This window comes from Sminthopsis crassicaudata, chromosome 4, assembly GCF_048593235.1.
Source record: "Sminthopsis crassicaudata isolate SCR6 chromosome 4, ASM4859323v1, whole genome shotgun sequence".
NCBI lineage: Eukaryota > Metazoa > Chordata > Mammalia > Dasyuromorphia > Dasyuridae > Sminthopsis > Sminthopsis crassicaudata.
In genome coordinates this window covers 183635429-183657815 of record NC_133620.1, presented here as the reverse complement: position 1 = coordinate 183657815, position 22387 = coordinate 183635429, and the positions used below count along the sequence as shown (strand labels likewise).

At 33.0% G+C, this 22387-nt stretch overlaps 2 protein-coding genes across 9 annotated transcripts in view; one reads left to right on the top strand and one right to left on the bottom strand.

Moving 5' to 3' along the window:
- The window catches only part of CEP85L (centrosomal protein 85L), a 227849-nt gene that overhangs the window by 60221 nt on the left and 145241 nt on the right, over nt 1–22387 (bottom strand). For all 7 annotated transcript variants that reach the window (XM_074310009.1, XM_074310011.1, XM_074310006.1 and 4 more), the window contains one exon: nt 17708–18489. In XM_074310009.1, the coding sequence (XP_074166110.1) occupies nt 17708–18489 (782 nt within the window). The remainder of the gene's footprint in view (nt 1–17707; nt 18490–22387) is intronic.
- PLN (phospholamban) lies at nt 679–12974 on the top strand. Of its 2 annotated transcripts, XM_074310004.1 has the most exons (3): nt 695–803; nt 3678–3749; nt 10320–12974. In XM_074310004.1, the coding sequence occupies exon 3, from the start codon at nt 10417–10419 to the stop codon at nt 10573–10575; it is 159 nt and encodes a 52-aa protein (XP_074166105.1). In that variant the 5' UTR covers nt 695–803; nt 3678–3749; nt 10320–10416; the 3' UTR covers nt 10576–12974. The 2 variants fall into 2 exon arrangements, with proteins under 2 accessions (XP_074166104.1, XP_074166105.1); XM_074310003.1 differs by lacking the exon at nt 3678–3749 and having other exon boundaries at nt 679–803.

Below are 22387 nucleotides of genomic sequence, written 5' to 3'. Positions count from 1 at the left end.
AGCTTTCAAACATTCTTTTGCAAAAACTTTCCAAAAAAACAAACAAAAAACCTTTAAAGTGATAATACGTGTGTGTGTGTGTATGATACACACATGTGCACACCTGCTAAGGGTAAATATATCAACTTATGTTTAAATGAAAAACTTCAATTCTTTGTAATTTATTGGACAATTACAGGATTAAATGTAAAACTGTATAGAGACAGCACTTTGATCCAGCAGCTCAATAGGAATGTATCCAATTAGAAGCTTCAATTTCATTATTCTTATTACTACAACTGTAAAGAAAAGTTCTATAAACATTGTTTACTATTTGAAATTTTACATTATACAAGCATCTATAAACATGTACAACTTTACAATATATAAAAATTTTTCTAAGTTCAAGGTGAGGAAAATCCTATAAAAGCTTTATGAAAATAAAATATCACAAGCAAATAAGGCACTCTCTTTTATCCCAAGAACAAGCCTTAAACTGCTTTTTTTTTCCCATTCAGTGAATAAAAATATCAAATGCTGATTGATGACCTTTACAATACTAAAGTAATATTAATCACAGATCCAGTGAGTTTGGTTGGATAATCTCAGTGTAGGGGGCATATGATAACCAATCACAACTTCCCAATTACTATATGACATCACGAATCCTCCCCCTGAAACCTCTGACTTTTTCTTTCTCCACCTACTTCAACTGTTTCCACAAACGTGGTGACACTCAAAAAATAGTTGCCAGCAAAATACTAGGATTTCAGGCAACTGAGAGCACACTACACTATCTGTTCATAATTATATGAGCAGCCAAGGTAAGAGACTTCTTTTTCAGATTTTAGTCTTTTTTGTTTTAAACATGTTGAAACAAACCATGCTGGTGTTTTTTAATGGTTTGTGCATTTTTTTTCTGAGTCAGCTAACATCATGTAAAACTCTTAACTAAAAAAGTTTAATTTTATATAAAATGAAAGCACTTGCTCTGGAACACATTAAGGCATAAATCTCAGAAAAGTATTTTTTCCATCTCTGAGAGAAGAATAAGTCTGTCTCTCTGTCATCAAAAGTCTGCATAACTTTAAACATATTTTTCATTTTTAAAACTATTATTTGTTTTAGCATCTTTTATAACATTGCTGTTATATGCTTCTTCCTTCTCAGCTCCTATTAATATTAAATGAAAAGATTAAGTTAAAAGATAGCATAAAGATAAGATTTTTTACTTGAATCCTGTAAAATCGCCAGCCAGTATTCTTGTGACTATTCAGACAGGATTTATTTGCTTGCTTCAGTGGCAGTTACAACTCTCTACACTGAAATTAACAAACTGAAGTGGTATAAGCCATAAACTGTTTTTAAAAAAAAAAAAATTTAAAGAATATTTCAAGACATGTTTTTCTTTCTTCTCAAAAGAAAATGCTTTTAAAAAAAAGCATCACTGCTACATGACCCAACATTATGTTGAAAATTGTTATCTAAACTAGACTGAATGCAAAGTGTTTAAAGCTACTTGGTAATCCTCAAAATATTTATCAAACACAGAGCAAAACACTCTTTCCTAATTAAATAACAACTTAATTTTAATACTGTAGTGTCTTTCTGTTAGAATATTCTGAACTATTTCATTTGGCTTTGCATGTGATTTAATATATTTCTGCAAATGAATGACTTAAAGTTTTTCCCCTTCTATGTTCTTTTGTTTAGTAGAGTAGCGAAATATGGTTCTAAGACATAATTTTACATATATGTCCTTGGATTTTATTTGAAGCTTCAAGTATCACTGTACTTGCGGGGGCGGGGGAAGGGGAAGAGATGGTAAAGAAAACTTGTTTTGTTTTCTCTAGAACATGCCTTGAATGACTATTTTGTGTTCTTAGCATTTAAGCCAGTCTTTCATAGGCACTCAGCAAAATGTAAGAAGTACCAGAAAAATGCAAGGAATGATAAATTAAATTTTTAATTCTAAGAGGTGAAAGAGATCTTAAGAGTGATCTAGCTCAGATTCCCCTAATTTTAAAACAATCTGATAACCAGAAGAACTAAGTGGCTTATCCAGTTACAAAGCTTTTTTCTGTAAGAATTAGGGGGAAGAAAAAAAAAATCCCAAGTCAACACTCCTTCCTGAAATTCCTTTGCCCAAACCCAAAAACATTCCCACCTGCTCTGTTGACACCTGAAATTACAATAATGTGGAAGAGAACTTCTTCATTCCCTACTAAGATATAAAGCTTAAAATGCTGACAAATTCACACTACAGTTTGAATAACTAAAAGCTGATTTTTATATAAGGTTTCAATTGAAAGATGACAGAAGAAAGCAAAAGTAGATATACCTTGGAGAGACCTGGAGAGACTCCAAAAGCTCAAAATTCTCAAAGACTGAAATTTTTGATTATGCCTTGATTCAATCAAATGAAATTTGACTTCTGCGCAAAGCACACCACTCAACGCTAGGGAATAGTTTAATTTAGCTAATGTCAAAAAGGACCCAACATTTTGGTAAAGCTAATAATGTCCCCTAAATTGACCAATGCTGGTTTCTCACATGAATTTCCTTGCCCTAAGCACTCAGTGAAATGATGAGCAATGATATCTCCATTGTGAATATCTCCATTTGTGAATACTCACAAAAAGTGAGTATTCAAGTTCTTTCTCAAATATAGGTCAATATAAATATAATACCACCCATCTAGCATAAATATATTACAAAATCCTATTATAAAACTAGTTTATCACAGTATAGGCTTCATTGTATTTCGAGTCAAATCACCTCATCTGAATAGGACAAACTGCAAGGCAGCATGAAACATATAAAGAAGGGGCAGCTAGGTGGTGCAGTGGATAGAGCACCAGCCTTGAATTCAGGAGGACCGGAGTTCAAATCTGGTCTCAGACACTTCCTAGCTGTGTGACCCTGGGCAAGTCACTTAACCCCAGCCTCAAAAAAAGAAAAAGAAAAAAAAAAATGTATAAAGGTTCAATCTTGAAAGAACAACTCCTGAGATTCCTGTCCTTCCTGTCACACACAAGCTGTGTGACCCTGGAATGACCATGGAATTTTTGATGGTAAATACATATATAATATTTTAAAATGTGGCATGTAATGATATAGGACATTATAAAAACAAAACTAACAAAACTGTTAAAGAAAAGGAATTAAATCTCTTAAAATTTTGGCATCAACTGGAACCCTGAAGAGATATTGGGATTTTTCCATTTGAATTTTAATAAGGAATTAAGTCATTTCAAATGGCTTTAAACTTTTAAATATAAATTGTTAAATTTTAAGGAAATTTAAAAAATTTAACTTACATAAAATATTATTTTCTTAATAGACAAAATGTTTGATTTCTAGCACCATGGGATATACTAGTGTGATTAATTTCCTTAGATAATCTGCACCCCAGAAGAAGTTATTTTGTGAAATGTCTTTTAAATGCACAAATATACTTTGCATGTGATCCCTCATCACTGGAATGGTCTACTTCCTCAACTCCAACTCCAGCTCCAGCTCCTCTAGTTTCTGCACGGACTCAGCTCAAAATCTATTATCTAGTGAAGGTCCCCATTAGGCACAAGTACCTTTTTCTCTGAGAATACCTTCCCTATACTTTGTATACATATTGTGTGTTCCATTATTTATAAGTCATCCCATCATAAGGACATGAGGTTTTTTGCCCTTTTTTGTAGCACCAGTTCCTACTGTGCCTCCCATACAGTATATGCTTAATACAAGAAGGTTATCTCTCAGAATTCAAAAGGGTAAGTTTGAGATTGGGAGGAGGAGGGAGGGCACAGTGGAGAGTGCAATGTTGACTGCTGTTCTTTTTTGACCCTTCATGTGCTGACAAATTTGAAAATTCAGGCAACCTTTCTTAATGTCTTATAAACTACCTTCTCACCACCTTCACTCTGAGATATGGTGACATTAGAAATTCTCTGTGAAATTTCTCTTTGACTATTATTGTATTGAATCAATTGACTTTTCCCAAAATATCAAACACATGATTGGCCAGAAGTGATCAGAACACTTTATGAAAAGTGCTTTCACTTTAAAAGAGCACTTATGTTCTTAAAGATAAAGTATTTAGTTAGCTACAGAATCATGGCTAAATCCCCACTTTCTGGTCATGGAAAAAATAACACTAATGCTCTTTTCTTTTTCAACAATGATTTGCTTGCAATGTAATAACTCAAACGCTAAAAATTAATGAGTAGGCCCAAAGAAAATGCAGTAGTCTGAGGACCTCTAGTGGTCATGTATGCTATCATCATGACTTCAACAGTAAACATATAAGGAATTCCTCACTTCCTTATTTAGGGACGGAAAGGGAAAAAAGATAGGGAGGGATTAATGGAAACAGAAGGATAGAAGGAAGGGGAAGAAAGAATGATGGAGAAATGGAGAAAAAGATCTTAAATCTCATACAAGGTTAAGTTCTGCTTCCTTTAAGAAGTCAGAAAAGATCTTTCAAACTGATTCATATGACAAGCAGCAATCAAGGCTCAATTAAGACTGAAAGTTACTACAAAGGCAAATATACACTTTTCCAACCTGTTTCAATAATTTCTGGGACAAAAATACATACCAGCAAGGTCAAAAGAAAATATGAAGCAATAAAAGATTAGCAAATTGGAGGGAAGCATATGAGTTGCTCTTCTAACTAATAGATTAGCTAGCTATAGATTCAATTGAGGATAAAATTTTAAGCTTTCAAAGATTTCATTTCCAATGAATGAATAATAATTTTTAAAAATAAGCATTTATCATAAAACATTTTGTCAAGAGATCAGGATACAGAGAGAAAAAGCTCCAGAGTCCCTGCAAAAGACAGGTAGGCTGAAGAAGTGGTGGTAGTAAAGCCCAGAGTTCCTTAACTTACTCAGTAACTTAAGATGCTGATGAGATGGTCCTCAGAGCATCAAAGGTAGGATGATGGTAAGGTCTTGGTAATCTTTGGAGACAGCATAAGATTATGTATTAAGGTCTGATTATCACTAGACAATCACCAGATAGGTAATATTACAGAAGTTACAAGACATTTCAAAGATAGGGTTTAGATTCTGAGAAGTGTAAAATGCTGCTCCTCCACAGCACCTTTAATTATATCTACAATAGTTTCACATTTAAAAAGCTTTAAAATAAAGTCAATCAACCAAAACTGCCTTCTGGAAACAAACAAAAGTGATGACATAATAAACCATGAATTCTTATGATGAATTCCCTCAATATCAACTTGCCCAAAAATAGTACAAGAATAATCAACTCTATAAAGTTTTTAGTAATCAAACCTATTGTTTTATCCCATAAATAGCCAAAAATTTACTATTATCCATACCCTTTTTCTCTAAAGTGACTCAATTTGTAAAAAAGGTATACTAGCAAAATACAGTCTTCAAACCCTGATTTGTTAACTATAGTAATACCCAAGCAGAAATAAAAAGGAAGTTTCCTAAACTATAGCTGCTGAATCAGAGGATTCTTTGAAAAGAAATTGTTTAATTTTGAGATATGTAAAAAGAATAGTAAATGGCCGGGAAAAATTATAAAGAGCCAGGAAGTTCCGCAAATTCCAAGTGCTAAAAAGGAAAAGTTAAATTCTAAAAAGAACTACAAAGTCTAGAAGAAATGGTACAATTAGTATGACTCCAATGAATAATACACTGCAGGTCTAGTCACCATCCTTCTTAACAAAAAATTTCTAAATGTAATCTGTCAGTATCTTTTCCAAGAGTACTGGAGCCTGGTGGTAGCATTCAGGCACAGGCTGAACAGGTTATTGTTGAGCCAAATTATATGGGGAATTCTTTTTTTCAATATATGCATTTAAGTAGACAAAATGAAAGTGTCTTTTCAACTCCTAAGACATAGATAATGATGACATTTCATAATGTGGCCAAACAGAATTCTCTTTTCAAGTAAATTTGTTGATAACCCTCCTTCCGCCCTCAACATTGGGATTTTTCTGGGAGTGGGATCAGTGAGTAAAAACACACCTAACACATGTCATCTAACAGGTCCAAGACTCGACTATATCCTATTCAAACAGCTACAAAGAGACCAACATCTAGCCAATAGACATAAACCACACGCCATCTCTAACTCCTGCTCTTAGAATAATCAAATCAGTATTACGATTATTACTATAAAGACATGATAATCTACTTCCCTATAGTTTTTATTCATAACCCTTGATCAAAACACCCTTCCCTGAATACCTCTTCACATTTGTTTTATCCCTCTATTACTATTTCTCATAGTAGTATGCTGTGAATTTTCTCAGATTTGTTGCAAAATTCCTCCCTATACCCAACCATATCTGGAATATCCACATTTTCCAAGTTCCCTTATCCTTAGCTATAGTCTGTTGCTAGATCTCCCAAGCTTAGTATGGCAAGAAGTATAATAACTATTCTGTAAGATGCAAAACTGCTTGTTTACCTGGGAAAATCCTACAGAATTAAAGAAAAAAAAGAGGGATTAGAGTGGGACAGTAAAGGCAGAAGCCTGGGTAATGGATAAGGAGCCTGGATGCCCAGGTTTCCTTCCTAGTTACCAACTTCCAGCAAAGAATACGGAGCCATAAGCCCCCCCCCAAAAAAAGTTTGCAAACTACAGCTCTATTAAAATCTAACTTCCTTAAGGACCTTTGTATGTATTAGGCACTTAATAAATAACTTAATAATTCCATGAAACAAAGGTATCATCTATATTTTCTTTTTTTTTAAAGTTTGTTTTTTTATTATTAATTATAGTTTTTATTTACCAGATATATGCATGGGTAATTTTACAGCATTAACAATTGCCAAATCTTTTGTTCCAATTTTTCCCCTCCTCCCCCACCCCCAGATATCTGCATTTTCAAAGTAAAGTCTACAAAAAATAGCATATTAATTGGTTTTAAGTTTCATCTTCTCTTACTTCCCATTTGTATTTTTTATTAATAAAAAAAAATGGTTAGAAAACAAGCAGCAAAAGAAACAAAGTAAAACAACAGAAGCCTGTTAGAATAAGAGACTAAGGATTAACTGTAATGCCTTGAAAAAATTTATGTATTTTCATAAGCAAGGAGTACATTTTTCATGTAATACTGCTACCTACTGCTTGTATTTCAAAAGATTATTTTATTTTTATACAAATAAAATTTTTTCTAAGGCATCTTCCATAATAAATGTTCCGATGCTAAATGCGGAGTTCACAAATATCTTAATTCTGTTTTTCATACACCTAAATTATACAAAATACGTTCAAAAAACAAATATTATGGGGGCAGCTAGGTGGTGCAGTGGATAAAATACCAGCTCTGAAGTCAAGAGGATCTGGCTTCAAATTTGATTTCAGACACAACACTGCCTAGCTGTACTGTATATGTCCCTGAGCAAGTCACATTAACCCCAACTGCCTCAGAAAAAAATAATGATAATAAGTATTATGGAAGTTGAATATTATATGAGGTGACAAGGCCAAAATTGAAAATTTGATACCATAACTGATTATCCCAGGAGTTTAATTTTTAAATAGTAGGCAAAATATGAATTTTTGTCTCCTCACTAGACTCTGTCAAACATCATTTATGGCTACTAACAGGATCAATTGTGGTAGATAATGAAAAGATATGCAACTCACAGCATGGCTATTTGTGAAAAGAAACACAAACATCAACCTGCCAAGCATACTATAAATTTAGCTATAATATAATACATGTCATAAAGAACTTTCAAAAACATGAGTCACTCACACACACATATGCACACATGCACATGTGTTCTATCTCTACGGATAAAAATCTGAATTTCAATAGTAATAGGTTCTAGATAATCTATTGCAGTTGTCCTTGATTACAATCTGGAATTTGCCACCATATATTGGCTCGGTTCAATTAATTGGTTACATACAAACCAAGAGTTCAATATGTACATCAAACGTATTTTTAATCTAATCATATTTATAAAATATTTTAAGTTATTTCAGAAATATGAACATGAGATAAAAAGATTGTAGGGCAGAAAACCCATCTTTCCTTTGGTTCCCTCTTAAAGTCAATCTGTGCCTTCTAAAGCCCAATATCCCCCCTTTCTCAATGCACCTGGACAATTAAGGAAGTCAAACTTGTAAGGCGCATTCTCATTACCTCTAAAATTCTATAACTTTCAAACATATCATTTATAGTATAATAACTGATCAGTTAAGTTTTCTTTAAAGACTGTGTATAGTGAGAAGTAGCATAGTATACTGTATAAAGAAATGGTATCTATAACAGAAGGATATAAGGCTCATGTCCCTCCTTTGAACTGCAAAAAAGCTATGCTCCTTCAGAGGGACCTCTCCCTATACCAAACAAATTACAAGTCCAGCTTCTCACTCAATTTTCAAAAAAAAAAATTATTCTTACTCAACCATAAGTTTTTAAAAGACTTCTGTGCTTGCTTTCTTAAAACTTACTAATTTCCTTCTTGTTCCACATTACCTTCTCTATACTTTTTAATTCTTATCTGGTCCAAGTCCATTTATTTCATTTGTGTCTGACTCTCCATGACTACAGGTGAGGTTTTTCTTGGCAAGGATATTTCCATCTCCAGCTCATTTTTTTTAACAGATGAAGAACTGAGGCCAACAGGGTAAAGTGATTTGCCCAGGGTCACACAGGTAGTAATATCCTGAGACCAGATTTGAACTCAGGAAAATTAGCCTTCCTGACTTCAAGACAGGGACTCTATCCACTACACCACCTAACTGCTATCACCAAATAATGTACTAACAATAATGTATGAGCCCAATCCCCCCACTAAGCTCACTACTTATTATCTGGTACAATGCTGCTCATTCTTTTCCTATACCTTACATAGTAGGGAGAGCACTACTCCGCACTGCATTCCCTACCTCTGGCATCACATCTACACTTCTGTTCCTGGGCCAAACTTCCAGGGCCTCATTATAAAATAAGAAGATTGGCCTAAATGACCTCTGAAATCTCTTCCAGCCTGAGTTCTGTGATTCTATAAACCGCCTTGCCTTTACCCAGGTGCCAATTTTTTTGCGGCCCAATCACTGACAATACTCATTAGTGATTCAATTTCAAGTAGATCACTGTACTTAACCACAAAGTTCTTCAAAATTCCATGACCTCAACCCACTACCACCCCGACCATCACCATCATCATTATGGCTAGCATTCATATAGTAATTTATGGTTTGTAAAGTAACTTTATAAAAACTGTCTCATTTTATCCTTAAAAAACCCTTGGAGGGAGCTACTTTATTATCCCCATTTGGCACATGAGAGATTAAATAACCTATCCACACAACAGAGAAATGTCTGAGACTGAATTTGAAGTCAGGGCTTCCTGACTTGAGACCCAATAACCTTTCCACTTTGCCAACTAGCTACTGCTACCTAAAATAGTCAAAGAGGTTGTCACACAGACCACAAAGGTTACATAATCACCCCAATGCTTCATTTGTAAGGCCTTGAACTATAAAATTCTATCACAATTCTCTCTTACTCTATGACCTCATTTTTCTAAACTTGTCACTCATGACAGTTTTCCTCTTCCCTCCTATTCTAGCCCAGGATTTCCACTTATGACCCCCCCCTTTTTTTTATTTTTTATTATAGCTTTTTATTTACAAGATATATGCATGGGTAATTTTTCAGCATTGACAATTGCAAAACCTTTTGTTCCAACTTTTTCCCTCCTTCCCCCAGATGGCAGGTTGACAAATATGTGTGTTAAAGTATAAATTAAATACAATATATATATATATATGTCCACACAGTTGTTTTGCTATACAAAAAAGAATCGGACTTTGAAATAGTGTACAATTAGCCTGTGAAAGAAATCAGAAATGTAGGCGGACCAAAATAGAGGGATAGGGAATTGTAGGTAGTGGTTCATAGTCATCTCCCAGAGTTCTTTCGCTGGGTGTAGCTGGTTCAGTTCATTACTGCTCTATTGGAACTCATTTGGTTCATCTCATTGTTGGAGAGGGCCAGGTCAATCAGAATTGATCATCATATAGTATTGTTTATGACCCCCTTTTTACCAGAGAAATTTTTATGTGACCCTAGGAATACATGTATATAGAATAGGTGCATAAATCAAATATTTACTGATAGCAAATTATAAAGAAATTTATTTTAAACAATTTTACTGATAATAAATTATAAAGAAATTTATTTTAATAAGTTTGCTGGGATTTGTTTTTATGAAGCAGTAAAATAGTATTATAATTAAAAATATCAATCCATATTAAAGTAAGATGACCTTAAAGAATACACCCCCTTCAAAGATCATTTAAACTTTTTTCCTACATTTTTCTTCTTTTATTAGGTCCATTTCTGCAAAAAGAAGACCAACATCTGCATAAATTTTTTTTAATCTGAACAATTAGAAATCACAAACAACTACTCTTTGCCTTCCTGATATCATGGAGAAAGTCCAGTACCTCACCCGCTCTGCTATAAGAAGAGCTTCAACTATTGAAATGCCTCAACAAGCACGTCAAAATCTTCAGGAACTCTTTATCAATTTCTGTCTCATATTAATATGTCTCTTGCTTATCTGCATCATTGTGATGCTTCTCTGAAGTTCTGATACTACTTCTAATTCCACTATCCATCAGTGTGGATATAAAACCTATTATGGGACAAGAAGAAACTGACATTACAAGAAACCATTTTCTGGGTACAAGATTATCTCCATGAAAAAAAAGGATGTAAACAATCAGCAGACAGATTCTCCCTCAGGATCCTTCAAAGTTGGAAAATGTTTCTTTCAAAAAGTTATTTGCAAAAACAATTGTCTATTTATGCATGAAATAACTTTATTGGCTTATTAGGCACTGCTTATAATAGGCTTTGTTTTCTAATTTACCCTACAGTCAAATACACTTTATATTCAAAGCAACAATTTCACAGTTTGGGAGTCTGTGTAATTTACATTTTATTGTCACACTCCTCAGATATTAGATATTTCAGTGCTTTCACAATAATTACCAAAAGAGCAATTCAAAATAATACTTCACCATTTAAAACTGGAGTTTCTTATAATCAGTTCAACTTTAAATTATTCATGAACTTGTAGATATACTTTCACTTTTGTTATTGCTTAGAACCACACACTTCCAAACTTAAAAAAAAAAAAAAAAAATGAAATGTTAAAATAGAAAACAAGTTTTTATTCTATACTGTACTTCATACCTATTTAAAGAAAATGTACAAGAACAAAGAAAGAAAATTGTAAAGCCCTAAATTACCTTATATTAAAGTCATATATTACTTAAAGTTCCAATTGATTCAACACAACTCATTTTAGAAAGTGAGTAATTAAAAATTTTAGGTCAACCAAATCTATGCTTCTTCCTAGGGTTATGTTCCTGTAGATAAAAGGGAACAAGTCAGTCAATAGACTAGACAGGTGATGAGCCTCGACAAAGGAAATATTCTCAAGACTTCAAGGTATTTCTTCCAAAGCCTACAACTGAGACAGCTATAGGTTCATTGAGTACTATGTAAAAGAAAAAATAAGTAATCATGTACAGCAGTATAAATTATCTATCTTTTAAAAAATGAAAGATTGGCTATTTTATGCCATAATATACTGATTTTACTCAACTTTCTATAAAATGTTAACATTCCACCCTATATTCTTCTTAAGGTGGGATATATTGTTGCTAGTAATTCAAAACTAAGATGTTTATTGAGCACCTCTTTTACATAAGATATCTTAATGGAATACAATATTTAAAGTGACATTAAGATCAGAGAAGCAAACAGCAGAGGATTGTTTTTTTGTTGTTGTTCTTTTGCCTGAAAAAAAAAAATCTTTCAGATAAAAGTTTCCTTTAAACAATGATAAATGAAAATCTGTGCCTTTTACATTAAAATTTTTAAACTCTGATTTTCTATTTGTAAGTGCAAAATAATTTTTGTACCTACAAAGCATATTCAGAAACCAGCAGTTTTCATTGTTTAAAAATGAATCAATTACTAAATAATTCCTGTCCAAAACACATTATAATGTTCTTATAGCTGCACAGCTCCTATGAAAAGGTTTGATATTTTTCTTGTGTTAAAACTGCTTGATAAATCATAAAATCCAATGAAAACAAGAGATTCTTGGATTTTACAGAGACTATAGAGTAAGCAGAGGAAATACAGTGTCAGGAAAAAAATATAAAAATACAATTACATTAAGAAGTAAACCAGAAACTAGTCATGTAATGACATCTGTTGGTATAATGAAATATTAGACATGGAGTCAGTTCTAGTTTACTTTCATCTAACTTATTAGCCATGTAACCTCAGAGTGAACTATTTTGACTCAATTAGAAAAATATAAATAATGGTTCAGTGCTGATTAAGCATAATAAAAGGCTAAAGTAATCTTACAAACCAAGTGTAATTTACCTTCCACTTGATTTGTTCACTGTGCTAATAATAAGTTTAATTATTTTTTAATGAGAATTCGTTATAGTTTCTCTTTCCTAAGGAAAAACACTTATTTCCTCTTATGAATATAAAATACTGTCAAAACTTATGGAATATTATACTTTCTACACAAAAATCAATTGCTTCAAATTAAACTATTAAGCTCTTATATACAGTGATTTAATGATAAACTACATAAGTTAGGTTCTGGGAAGAACAATAGGTTAACAGCTGGTAAAGCCTATGTTAAAAATACCTTATTAAACAACAAAACAAAGTTGTACTAAAAATGAGGAGATAACAAATGCCTAAATAGAATATGATTCTAACATTATATCTGATTAAAAATGCTTGTAGAATTAACAAATTTTAAAGACTATTCTGTGTTATTTATATTGTGGTTTATGAAAAAACAAAACACTGTATATCTGACACCAAAATATGATGCTTAATGGAAGTAGTCACAATCACCTATATTAAAAAATCATGTTTTGAATTTAATTATATTGTTTCTATAATGTGCTCATTGTAATATGTCAATAAAACAATCTAAAAATACTGAACGTGGATTTAGCTTTGAAGGGTTGTTTTAAATACTGTATATTAACAGCAGTTACAATTAAGACCTAAGGTCTTGTTACAATCTATGGTCACAAGAGGGCAGACTTTTACAAAATATCAGACTGTTTTCCCCTAATAAGGGAACCTGAATTTGCTACTAAATAAATACCCATTACTGTAAACCAAGAGTATGCCTTTCCATTGCAGAAATACTGTGTTCATTCATCTGCACTGAGGTACATCCACATTGAAAAGTCAATCAAAATATAAAAAAATGAAATGAATGTGATACAGAGGATATCTAGAATGAGCCAGAGAGCAAACTACAAACAAAAGAAATCTTTCCCCTTTACAGGCAATAAGAAAAACAATTAAAATCTGAGTTAGCCGCAAAAATCATCTATACATTCATGAACAAAATTCTTCAAATTCTTTACATAATATGAAAAAAAAACCTGAATCATTTTAAGCAGATGAAATGTTTGCATTTTTGGTTTCAATGGATATATAAATAAAATATACTAAAATAAAGTAATTATCAAGAAAGTTTTTCAGTCAGTCATTTATTTTTCCCAACATAGTTGCTATTGTCTATGGCAATAGAAAATTCTAGGGGAGAAAAACATAAGTAGACATGCAGCTTTGGCTTAAAAGAGAAGTTTCACTAATCCGTTTTATAGGGACAAAAGATTCTACTCATGGTTACATTTTTCAGCTCCTAAAGGAACCCTTTGGTCTTAGAGGAATATGAGGGACAGAATGAATTTGGGATTTGGAGGCATATTGGGAGAACCAAATAGTAAGTTTGAAGAGAAAGTAGTCTTTCAAAGTAGATAAAAGGAGTTCTGCCCCTTATGGAGATAGAAGTTAAAAGAACAGGATTAATTGACTTGTAAGATACTTGGTTCTGGGAAGAACAATAGGTTAACAGCTGGTAGAGCCTGTATTAAAAATATCTTATTTAAATAAACACCAGTCAATCTTCTTGGAAGGTGAAGGTGACAATAAGAGTGAGAACTGTAATGGGCTTAAATAAAGAGTTTGTTATCATCCAATGTATACTCTTTAAATAGCCATGCATGAGCTAATTATGAACACAACTGCCTGATCCCTCTCTGGAAATTATAGTTGCTAAGGATGACCAAAACTGAAACTTAAAATTAAATCCTGGCTGTTAACATTACTGTTTGTTCATCTCATTTCTCTATTTTTAATTAAATTTAATTAATTAATGGGGATAGGTGTTTGATGCAATTGCTGTTATGTGATAGATCTGAGACCAAATTTGAACTCAAGTCCTTCTGACTTCAAGGCTGGTGCTCTATCCACTGTACCATTTAATTGCCCCTCTATCAATCTATTTTTTATAAGATGCCTTTTCATGTTATTTTGACAGAAAAGTTGAATGTTAATAATCAAGAGTGCCAAACATTGCCACTAACCAATGTTAAACCTGAGCAATCACCTCAAGATAAAGATGACGAAAATAGTGGCAGATCAGAATCTAGAAGCAATTTAATTCTTTCATTTTAAGGGGATTTTTTTACTTTTTATTTTTTAATGCCATTCTTTCTCTAACTTAATCTATGTTTAAGCTTATTGTAAAGCTGGTTGGAACAATAAAAAGCTGCAAATGGCATTTATCAAAGCATTCCTTAATGTTTTCCTAAACATTCTGTATACAAAAGAGTCCAGCAGAAGATTTTATTATCAAGCTCTAGATCTATATTCCTGATTGCAAGAAAAAGCACCAATTATAAAAATTTGGGTCACCTGACCTAGACTTCTTAGATGAAAAGTAAAATATTTATTGGTCAACTACTTAACCAGGCAGATATTTTAAGACAAAAAAAGGAATATAGGATTTAACAGAATAGCATCTAAATCACCATAAAAGGTCAATGCTTAAAATGACATCTGTGGAAAAGACCTTGTCAAAAACTCTAAAACTATGAAATTTTCATTCAAAAAAAAAAAAAAAAAAAAAAAAAGAATGGCAAAAAATTTTGAAATATCCTTTAGCTTAATAAAGAATGGAAATTTTACCCTTTATTGCTTTTATTATTAGTGAGGAAACTGACCTTATATTTAATAGTTATTAATTAAAAGAGATATATGCTAAATGCAATCTATGATAACAGCAGAGAGGGTTTAGAGTCTAGAGAAACTAGCTTATCCCCTACCTTAGAATTTATGACCTTAGTTAAATCATTTTACATCTCTATGCTTGTTTCCTTATCTATATAATGAAAAGGTTGGACCATTTGACCTCCACATATTTTAACAGGATTTATTACATAAAAGGTTCCTTGAGGCACCTAAGTGGCACAGTAAATGACCCCTACCTGGAGTCGAAAGACCAGAGTTCAAATTCAGCTTCAGATACTGATCAGCTGTGTGACTTAGGGCAAGTCACTTAAATCCTATTTGCCTCAGTTTCCTCATCTTTAAAATGTATATATTAGCATCTACATTTCAGAGTTGTTGTGAAAATTAAATGAGATAATATTTGTAAAGAACTTAGTACAGTGCCTGGCACATAGTAAGTGTTACATATATACTAGCTAGTTATTATTTTTTTCTTTATTATTTAATCATTTTTTCAGTCATGTCTAACTTTTCATGCCCCTATTTGGGATTTTCTTGGTAAAGATACCAAAATTGTTTTAACAGAGGAAGAAACAGAGGCAAACAGGTTTAAGTGACTTACCTTGAATCACACAAATAGTTACTTACCTAAGACTGAATTTTAACTCAAGAAGATGAATCTTCCTAACTCCAAATCCATCATTTTATCCATTGCACTACTTTCCTGCCATTATATTCTTGACACGTAGGATTACAAAATTGATATTCAGATAATGTCAAAAATAAATCCAATACAACAAATGTATCAATTGTGTATTGTGGGTCAATCATGCCATGAATTAATAATAATAAATCAACATTTATCACCATGTGTCAGGTACTTACTAAGGAAGAGATACAAATTAATCAAATAATACCTATTTATTATAAATATTATATTACATAGATATTTATTATATCATTTGTAAAAGAAATATATTATTCACTAGAAAGACAACTTTTCACCATTACAAAAATGCCTCTCCCAGTCAGAACAAAGTACAGAAATATAGAATCTTTCCCCAAAGAAGCAAGGATCCTTAAAGTTCAGCTTTCTGGGGACAACAAATGGTAATCTTGGAGAACTTCTCAGCTTTGTTTCCTGATGGAATGTGCTGAGAGGACTCCACTTCTGAATAAACCTAATTCAATCTACTACATAAAATACTTGTCTTACAGAGTTTTCCAATAATTCCTTAGTATACTTAAATTAAAAATTTATTTTTGAGTATTCATTCTATAAATGTCACTTGAAGTTCAAGTTCTTAAACCTGTTCTAGCCAATCTATCAAAGCCTGAGTTTCTATAATCATGTACCATGTACATATAAGTTCATATAAGTGAATTTTCCTGACTATAAAATTAAAGAAGCATATAGTCTTATAAAGGGATTAAAATATATACTCAGAAGATAAAATACAAAATTATTTTCTAAGATGGTAAGAACACTAATGACTTAGGGGAAGTGGGGATGGAAGGATATGGAAGAGAGAACAGGCATAGCAGATAGGTAAGCTTTGAAATGATTTTAAGAAATGGAATGAGTAGATGGGGGGTTGGAATGGCAGGGTTTGAGGTTGAAGGAAATTTTTTGTAAAGGCCAGAGATGAGGAAAAATTTGAACAGCAATTTTTTTAAAAAAATTTCTTTCATTCAAAGAAAATATTTGTAGGGAAGAGCTAACTTTATGGTTAGATAATAAAGTGACTAATATATATAGAACAGTTCAAAAGTAGGTCAGAGCCAAATACGGACAGTTTTAAATAACAGAATGCAAGTTTGTAATTTTAACGTTATACCAATATGGAGCCAAAGAAAGTCTTTCAACAAGTGAACAACATAATCAGACCAGTGCCTTCAGACTAGCATTTTTTCAATTATGTTGAAAACAATTTGGAGAGGAAGAAAGTAGAAGCAGGGGCAGCCAAATAGGAGGCATATTGCAATAACTGAGGAGAAAGGTGATGAGGATACAAATTAAGTAGTGACGGTGAGTAGAAAGGAGGAGAGGGGTTTGAAAGATATTCTAAAAATAAATAATTGAAGGTGAGGGGACAAAAAGAGCTAGGAGTGAGGGTAGGAGTACTTAGAAGGAGGGAACAGTAATGGAAAAAAAGCACGGGCTCTGAAGTCAGAAGACTTAGTTCAAATCAAAACTCGGCCATTCATGTAACTTTGGCAAAGTCACTTGGGCTTCAGGTGGCCTCATCTTTGAGATCCAAGAGGCTAAACCAAATAATGTGAAATTTCTTCCACCCCTCAAATACAATAATCCATCGCAATATCCTTCTAAGAATCAAAACTTTTAGAGCCTATTTCTAAAATATATTACACACTGTCATGCCTTTTAGACAAAGAATAACAAATACAATTCAGTCTGTAACTTATGCCTCAGAAATTACAGATGTTTTTCAAATGTTCTTAAAAATATGTTCTTTAATTCCAGGACACTTAACTTTATCTTTCAAAAGCTAAGAATAATCACTATAAGTAGGTAAGTAGGATTGTGGTTTAAAAGAAAAAGTAACATTCAATAAAAGCTCTGTTGTTATAACACATAGCACCCACTTGAGGGAAGCAAACACTGGATTTTCAGCTTACCTGCATAGGTGGTTCACTGCCTTGTCTGAATTCTTCTAGCTGCTGCTGCTGCCAGGGAGCTATGGTTAAAGATTCATCAAGAGACCTACAATCTGGAGGATTTGCGTGTAATTGATCCGTAAGCCACATTTGAGTTCTAACAGAGGGCTGAATAGGAATTCCACCCACAGCCTGCTGGCCCAGCATTAGATATTTTTGTTCATAAGGCTCTGAATTTGTTATAGAGGACTTGCTTTCAGGTAAGGCACTGTATGTCTTATCTAAGGCATGTCTCCTATGAGCAGGAGAGATTCCCAAGTCTTCTTTGCTACAGCTCTCAAATTTATATTTACAGTCAAGAGTTGAAGACCGTATTTTATTCATTTCCTTGTCCTCTAGTTGAAGCATCTCCATACTATCATGTAAGCAGCTGGGACCATTTGCCCTTAGTTGTGCTAGTAAAACTCTCTCTCTCTCTGACTTATCGAAACTACTCCTGGATTCCTCGGATCGAACACTGCCATCTTGACTACAGTTATCTGGGAGGTTAAGTTTAGACAAAGAAGACCATTTTCGTATAGGTCGCATATCCTTCATGTCAAGTGAAGTGTCCAGTTCTCCTCGATTTCGGTTTCCCATCGTTCGTACAAAACCTGTACTCCATTTTGATCCATCAGGTGTCAGTGCTTCCCTATGCTTAGAAATTGAAGAACTGGAATGAGACGGCATCACATGGGCAGTGGGAATTGTGACCAGTGAGCGGCTGGGCTTGAATGATGATGTCCCACTTGAAGTAGAATGATCTGGAAAAAAAGAAATTTATCATAAAATCAAATATAAGAAGTCAAATTAAATCTCATTTTTAAAAAGTGTAGGGAGAAAGAAGTAAAAATGGGTTGCTCTTCCTAACAAAACTTCTTATTTCTCTCCTATGGGCAGAAATAATTCTCTTTAAGTGAAAAGTTGGGGGGAGGGGTTGTTTTTAATTTCTTCTATAAAAATGAACCAAGTTAAAATTACTCTCAAATACTACTCAACAAATTGTACTATTAAACAACTTCTATGAACTTGGGCACTTGAGTGCTCTATCAACAGAGGTCAAGTTCTAGAATAGCCCGCCAAACAGAACAAGAATGGAACCAATAATAGATTTTCTAACATACAGGGACTAGCCTTGATAAAATGGAGAGAAGCAGACCTTCAAAGGTTTGGCAATAAATTAAAATTTTATTTTAATCCATAACCATTCATGATGATTATTTGGTAAGGAACATCGAGGTACCAATATGCCTCAGGGAAACAACTATTCGAATGATATCTTAGATCCTTGAAGGATACTGCTCCATACTTATAAAACTAAAGATCTAATATAATGCCATATATCTAGGGTGCTTCAAAAAGTGTGTGTCAATACTAATAGTACAATGCAAAAAAAAAAAAAAAATTAAAAACATTTCTGCCTTAATTACTTTCATGGTTCTTGTCTTTTCGAAATTTTTTTTGTTTTAAAAGACAGAAGGTATTTGGCCACCTTGACCTTTAAAAAAAAAAAAAAAAAAGGAAAAGGAAAATAAGGGAACATGAGGAAATTCTTCTCTTTTTTCTTTTCTGACCAGGAGATACAAAGTACATTCCCATGGTGCTAATTACTATCTATTTCCATAGCTCCCTAACAGCAGCTACTCTCACATTTGCTCAACCCCATTTTTTTTAAATAGATGAAAAGTATTTAGGAAATAATAAGTATCTTTTTAAAAGAAATTATCCTGGGGAGCAACTACATGATACAGTAAATAGAGCACCAGTCCTGGATTCAGGAGGACTTAAGTTCAAATCCAACCTCAGACATTAAAATGTTATTAGCCATGTGACCCTGGGCAAATCACTTAACCCAATTGCCTAACCTACTCCCGCCAAAAAGGGAAATTTATCCTGCCAAATCACTGAATAAAAAAATCAGATTGCAGTACTATATGGGTATTAACAAGACAAGATCCATTTTTGTCATGAGAGAATCAACTTTGGGGTTTCTGAATTTCAGAATGGAATTAAAAGCAGTCTTACTATAATTTACTACCTCAAAATGTATTATAATTGTAAAGTTTTTTTCATAAGAGTTCACTTTGTTTTGTATTACATATGCATAATAGCATCTTTAAGTTGGAAAGACATTAATACAATTTAACAGATGTAAGAACTGATCACAAGAAATTGTATGACATGAAAAAAAAAATGCTCTAAATCACTACTGATTAGAGAAATGCAAATTAAAACAACTCTGAGGTACCACCTTACACCACTCAGATTGGCTAATAAGATGACAGGAAAAGATAATGACAAATGTTGGAGGGGATGTGGGAAAACTGTACAATGCATTGTAAATGGTTATAAAATGATCCAACCACTCAGGAAAGCAATTGGAAACTATGCCCAAAGGTCTATAAAACTGTCTATACCCTTTGATCCAGCAGGACCACTACTAGGTCTGTATCACAAGGAAATCATAAAGGAGGGAAAAGGACTCACATGTGCAAAATGTTTGTAGCAGCCCTTTTTGAAGAACTGGAAAATTAATAGATGCCTATCAATTGGGGAATAGCTCAGTTAACTATGGTATATGTTAATAGTAGAATATTATTGTTCTATAAAAAATTATTAACAAGCTAATTTTAAAAAGGTCTGGAAGGATTTACATAAATTGATACTAAGCGAAACAAGCTGAACCAGAAATATGTTGTATACAGTAACAGAAAGATTCAGTGACCCAAGGCAATTCCAATAAACTTTGGGTGGATGACATCTGCATTCAGGGAGAGAAATGACTGAATATAGAGACTGAATATAAATTAACACATACTATATTCACTTTTTTTCTTTTTCTTTTTTTCCCCTCATGGCTTTCCCTTTTGTTCTGATTTTTCCCTCCCAATATGAGTCATAAGAATATTTTTTAAAATGAATGTACATTGATATCCAGAAAAAACATTTTTTAAAAGTTCATGATATGCTAGAATAAGAGAGCCCATGTTTTTTTAACTTTATTAGTACAGCTTTGACAGAGGCTTGCAAAAAGGGAAAGGGATGTTGAGGAAAGGAAAAAAGGAAAAATTTAAACAAAAAGAGGCCTGCACCTGGAGTCTTAAAATAGGCAGGTTCTCAGTTTTAAAAATGAATTCATTCTTTAAAAAATAATGAAATGGGGAGGATGTTAGGATTAAGAATTGTTAGAAACTAAAAACTATTTCAGTATATGTGAAAGGGGAAATTAAAACCACTATGAAAATAGGTTCTCCTCTTTGATTACAACCAGCTTTTATTATGTAGTCTAGCTGTAAGTTAATTATATATAGAAAGGCAAATAACAAATCTTCAAGGGATCAAACAGATGGCTAATCACAACTTCTCTGAGACATAACACGCAAAGTTTGAAACGAGTATATATTGCACAAGAACATAATACACACTTATTATTAAAGGAAGTTCTAATTAACTGTTCTGAAAGCTGTTTTTTTCCATTATTGTATACATTAAAGAGGAAGATAACCCATCAGTTTATTTCAAACTCAATTATCTCATGAGTGACGAATGGTTCTCTAGTCCAATTCACATGACTAAGAATCCCCTTCTATCCCATAAGAATTCATCAATGTTTTTGTTTAAACATCTTCATAAAGAAGGAACTCACCATCTCCTAAAGCCATCCACATTACTTTGGAAAAACTGCCATTCTTAGGGTTTATGGGTTCTTAAGTCTCAATTGCCTTTTCTCACTTTCTATCCAGTTCCTAGTTCTGCCCTCATATGCCAAGCGGAAAGAGTCTAATTTCTCTTTCACCTAGAAGACTTTCAAATATTTGAAGTCAGCTATCATGTCCATACTACACTCCCTTCTTCAGTTTCAAAATAGATCCTCATGATATGATCTCATTCCACAATCCTAGTTGCCATTGCTAATAATCCTGAACTGAATGCTGTCCAAGTTTAATAACATTGCTAAAATGTGATAGCCAGAACAGCTCATAATATTCATAATGAAGCTTGACCACTACATCGATTGGTGAATTCATGGTATCCACATGTACTTCTTAAATTTCCTTTTTTACTTTTCATCAGAAATAATTCTTTTTAGGTTTTCAAATTTTCTTTCCTGGGAGCTTTCCAGAACTCAAGCTGACTTCCTCTATAGACATTAGATCAAAGCATCCTATTTATTCTTTTCCTTTTTGTATCTGCTCTCTTTAAAATCTAGGATATATTTCAGACTATGCCTGGGTTTTAAAGATGCAGAGTGGTCACTTCCTTCTAAGGTTCTCATTTTTTCCTTCCCAGATTCACAAAAAAAAAAAAAAAAAAAAGTTCAGAATAAGTTTCCCTTTATTGATAACTCTACATCATAGTTTCAATATATTATGGGTCAACATAAAGTTTTAAATGGGAATTGGGGGGAGTTTTGCAGAAATCCCAGATAGCATGTGAACAGCACCCTGTAACCAAATATTTAACCTGAATTTTACCAGTACTATAAAGAGCCATTAAAAAAAAAAGATAAAATTCAGACTTCTCTGATAAGAAGGGACAAAGATTTTCCAGATCACAGGAGCATTGTGCTCCCCCCTGCTCTCTCCCCTATTCCTACATCCACCCATCTATCCCAATCCCATGACTTAAAAGGGATAACTGTAGTGTATTGCCATAAAGTTG

Coding starts and splice junctions, on each gene's coding strand:
- PLN (XM_074310003.1), top strand. CDS start 10,417: ATGGAGAAAGTCCAGTACCTCACCCGCTCTGCTATAAGAAGAGCTTCA.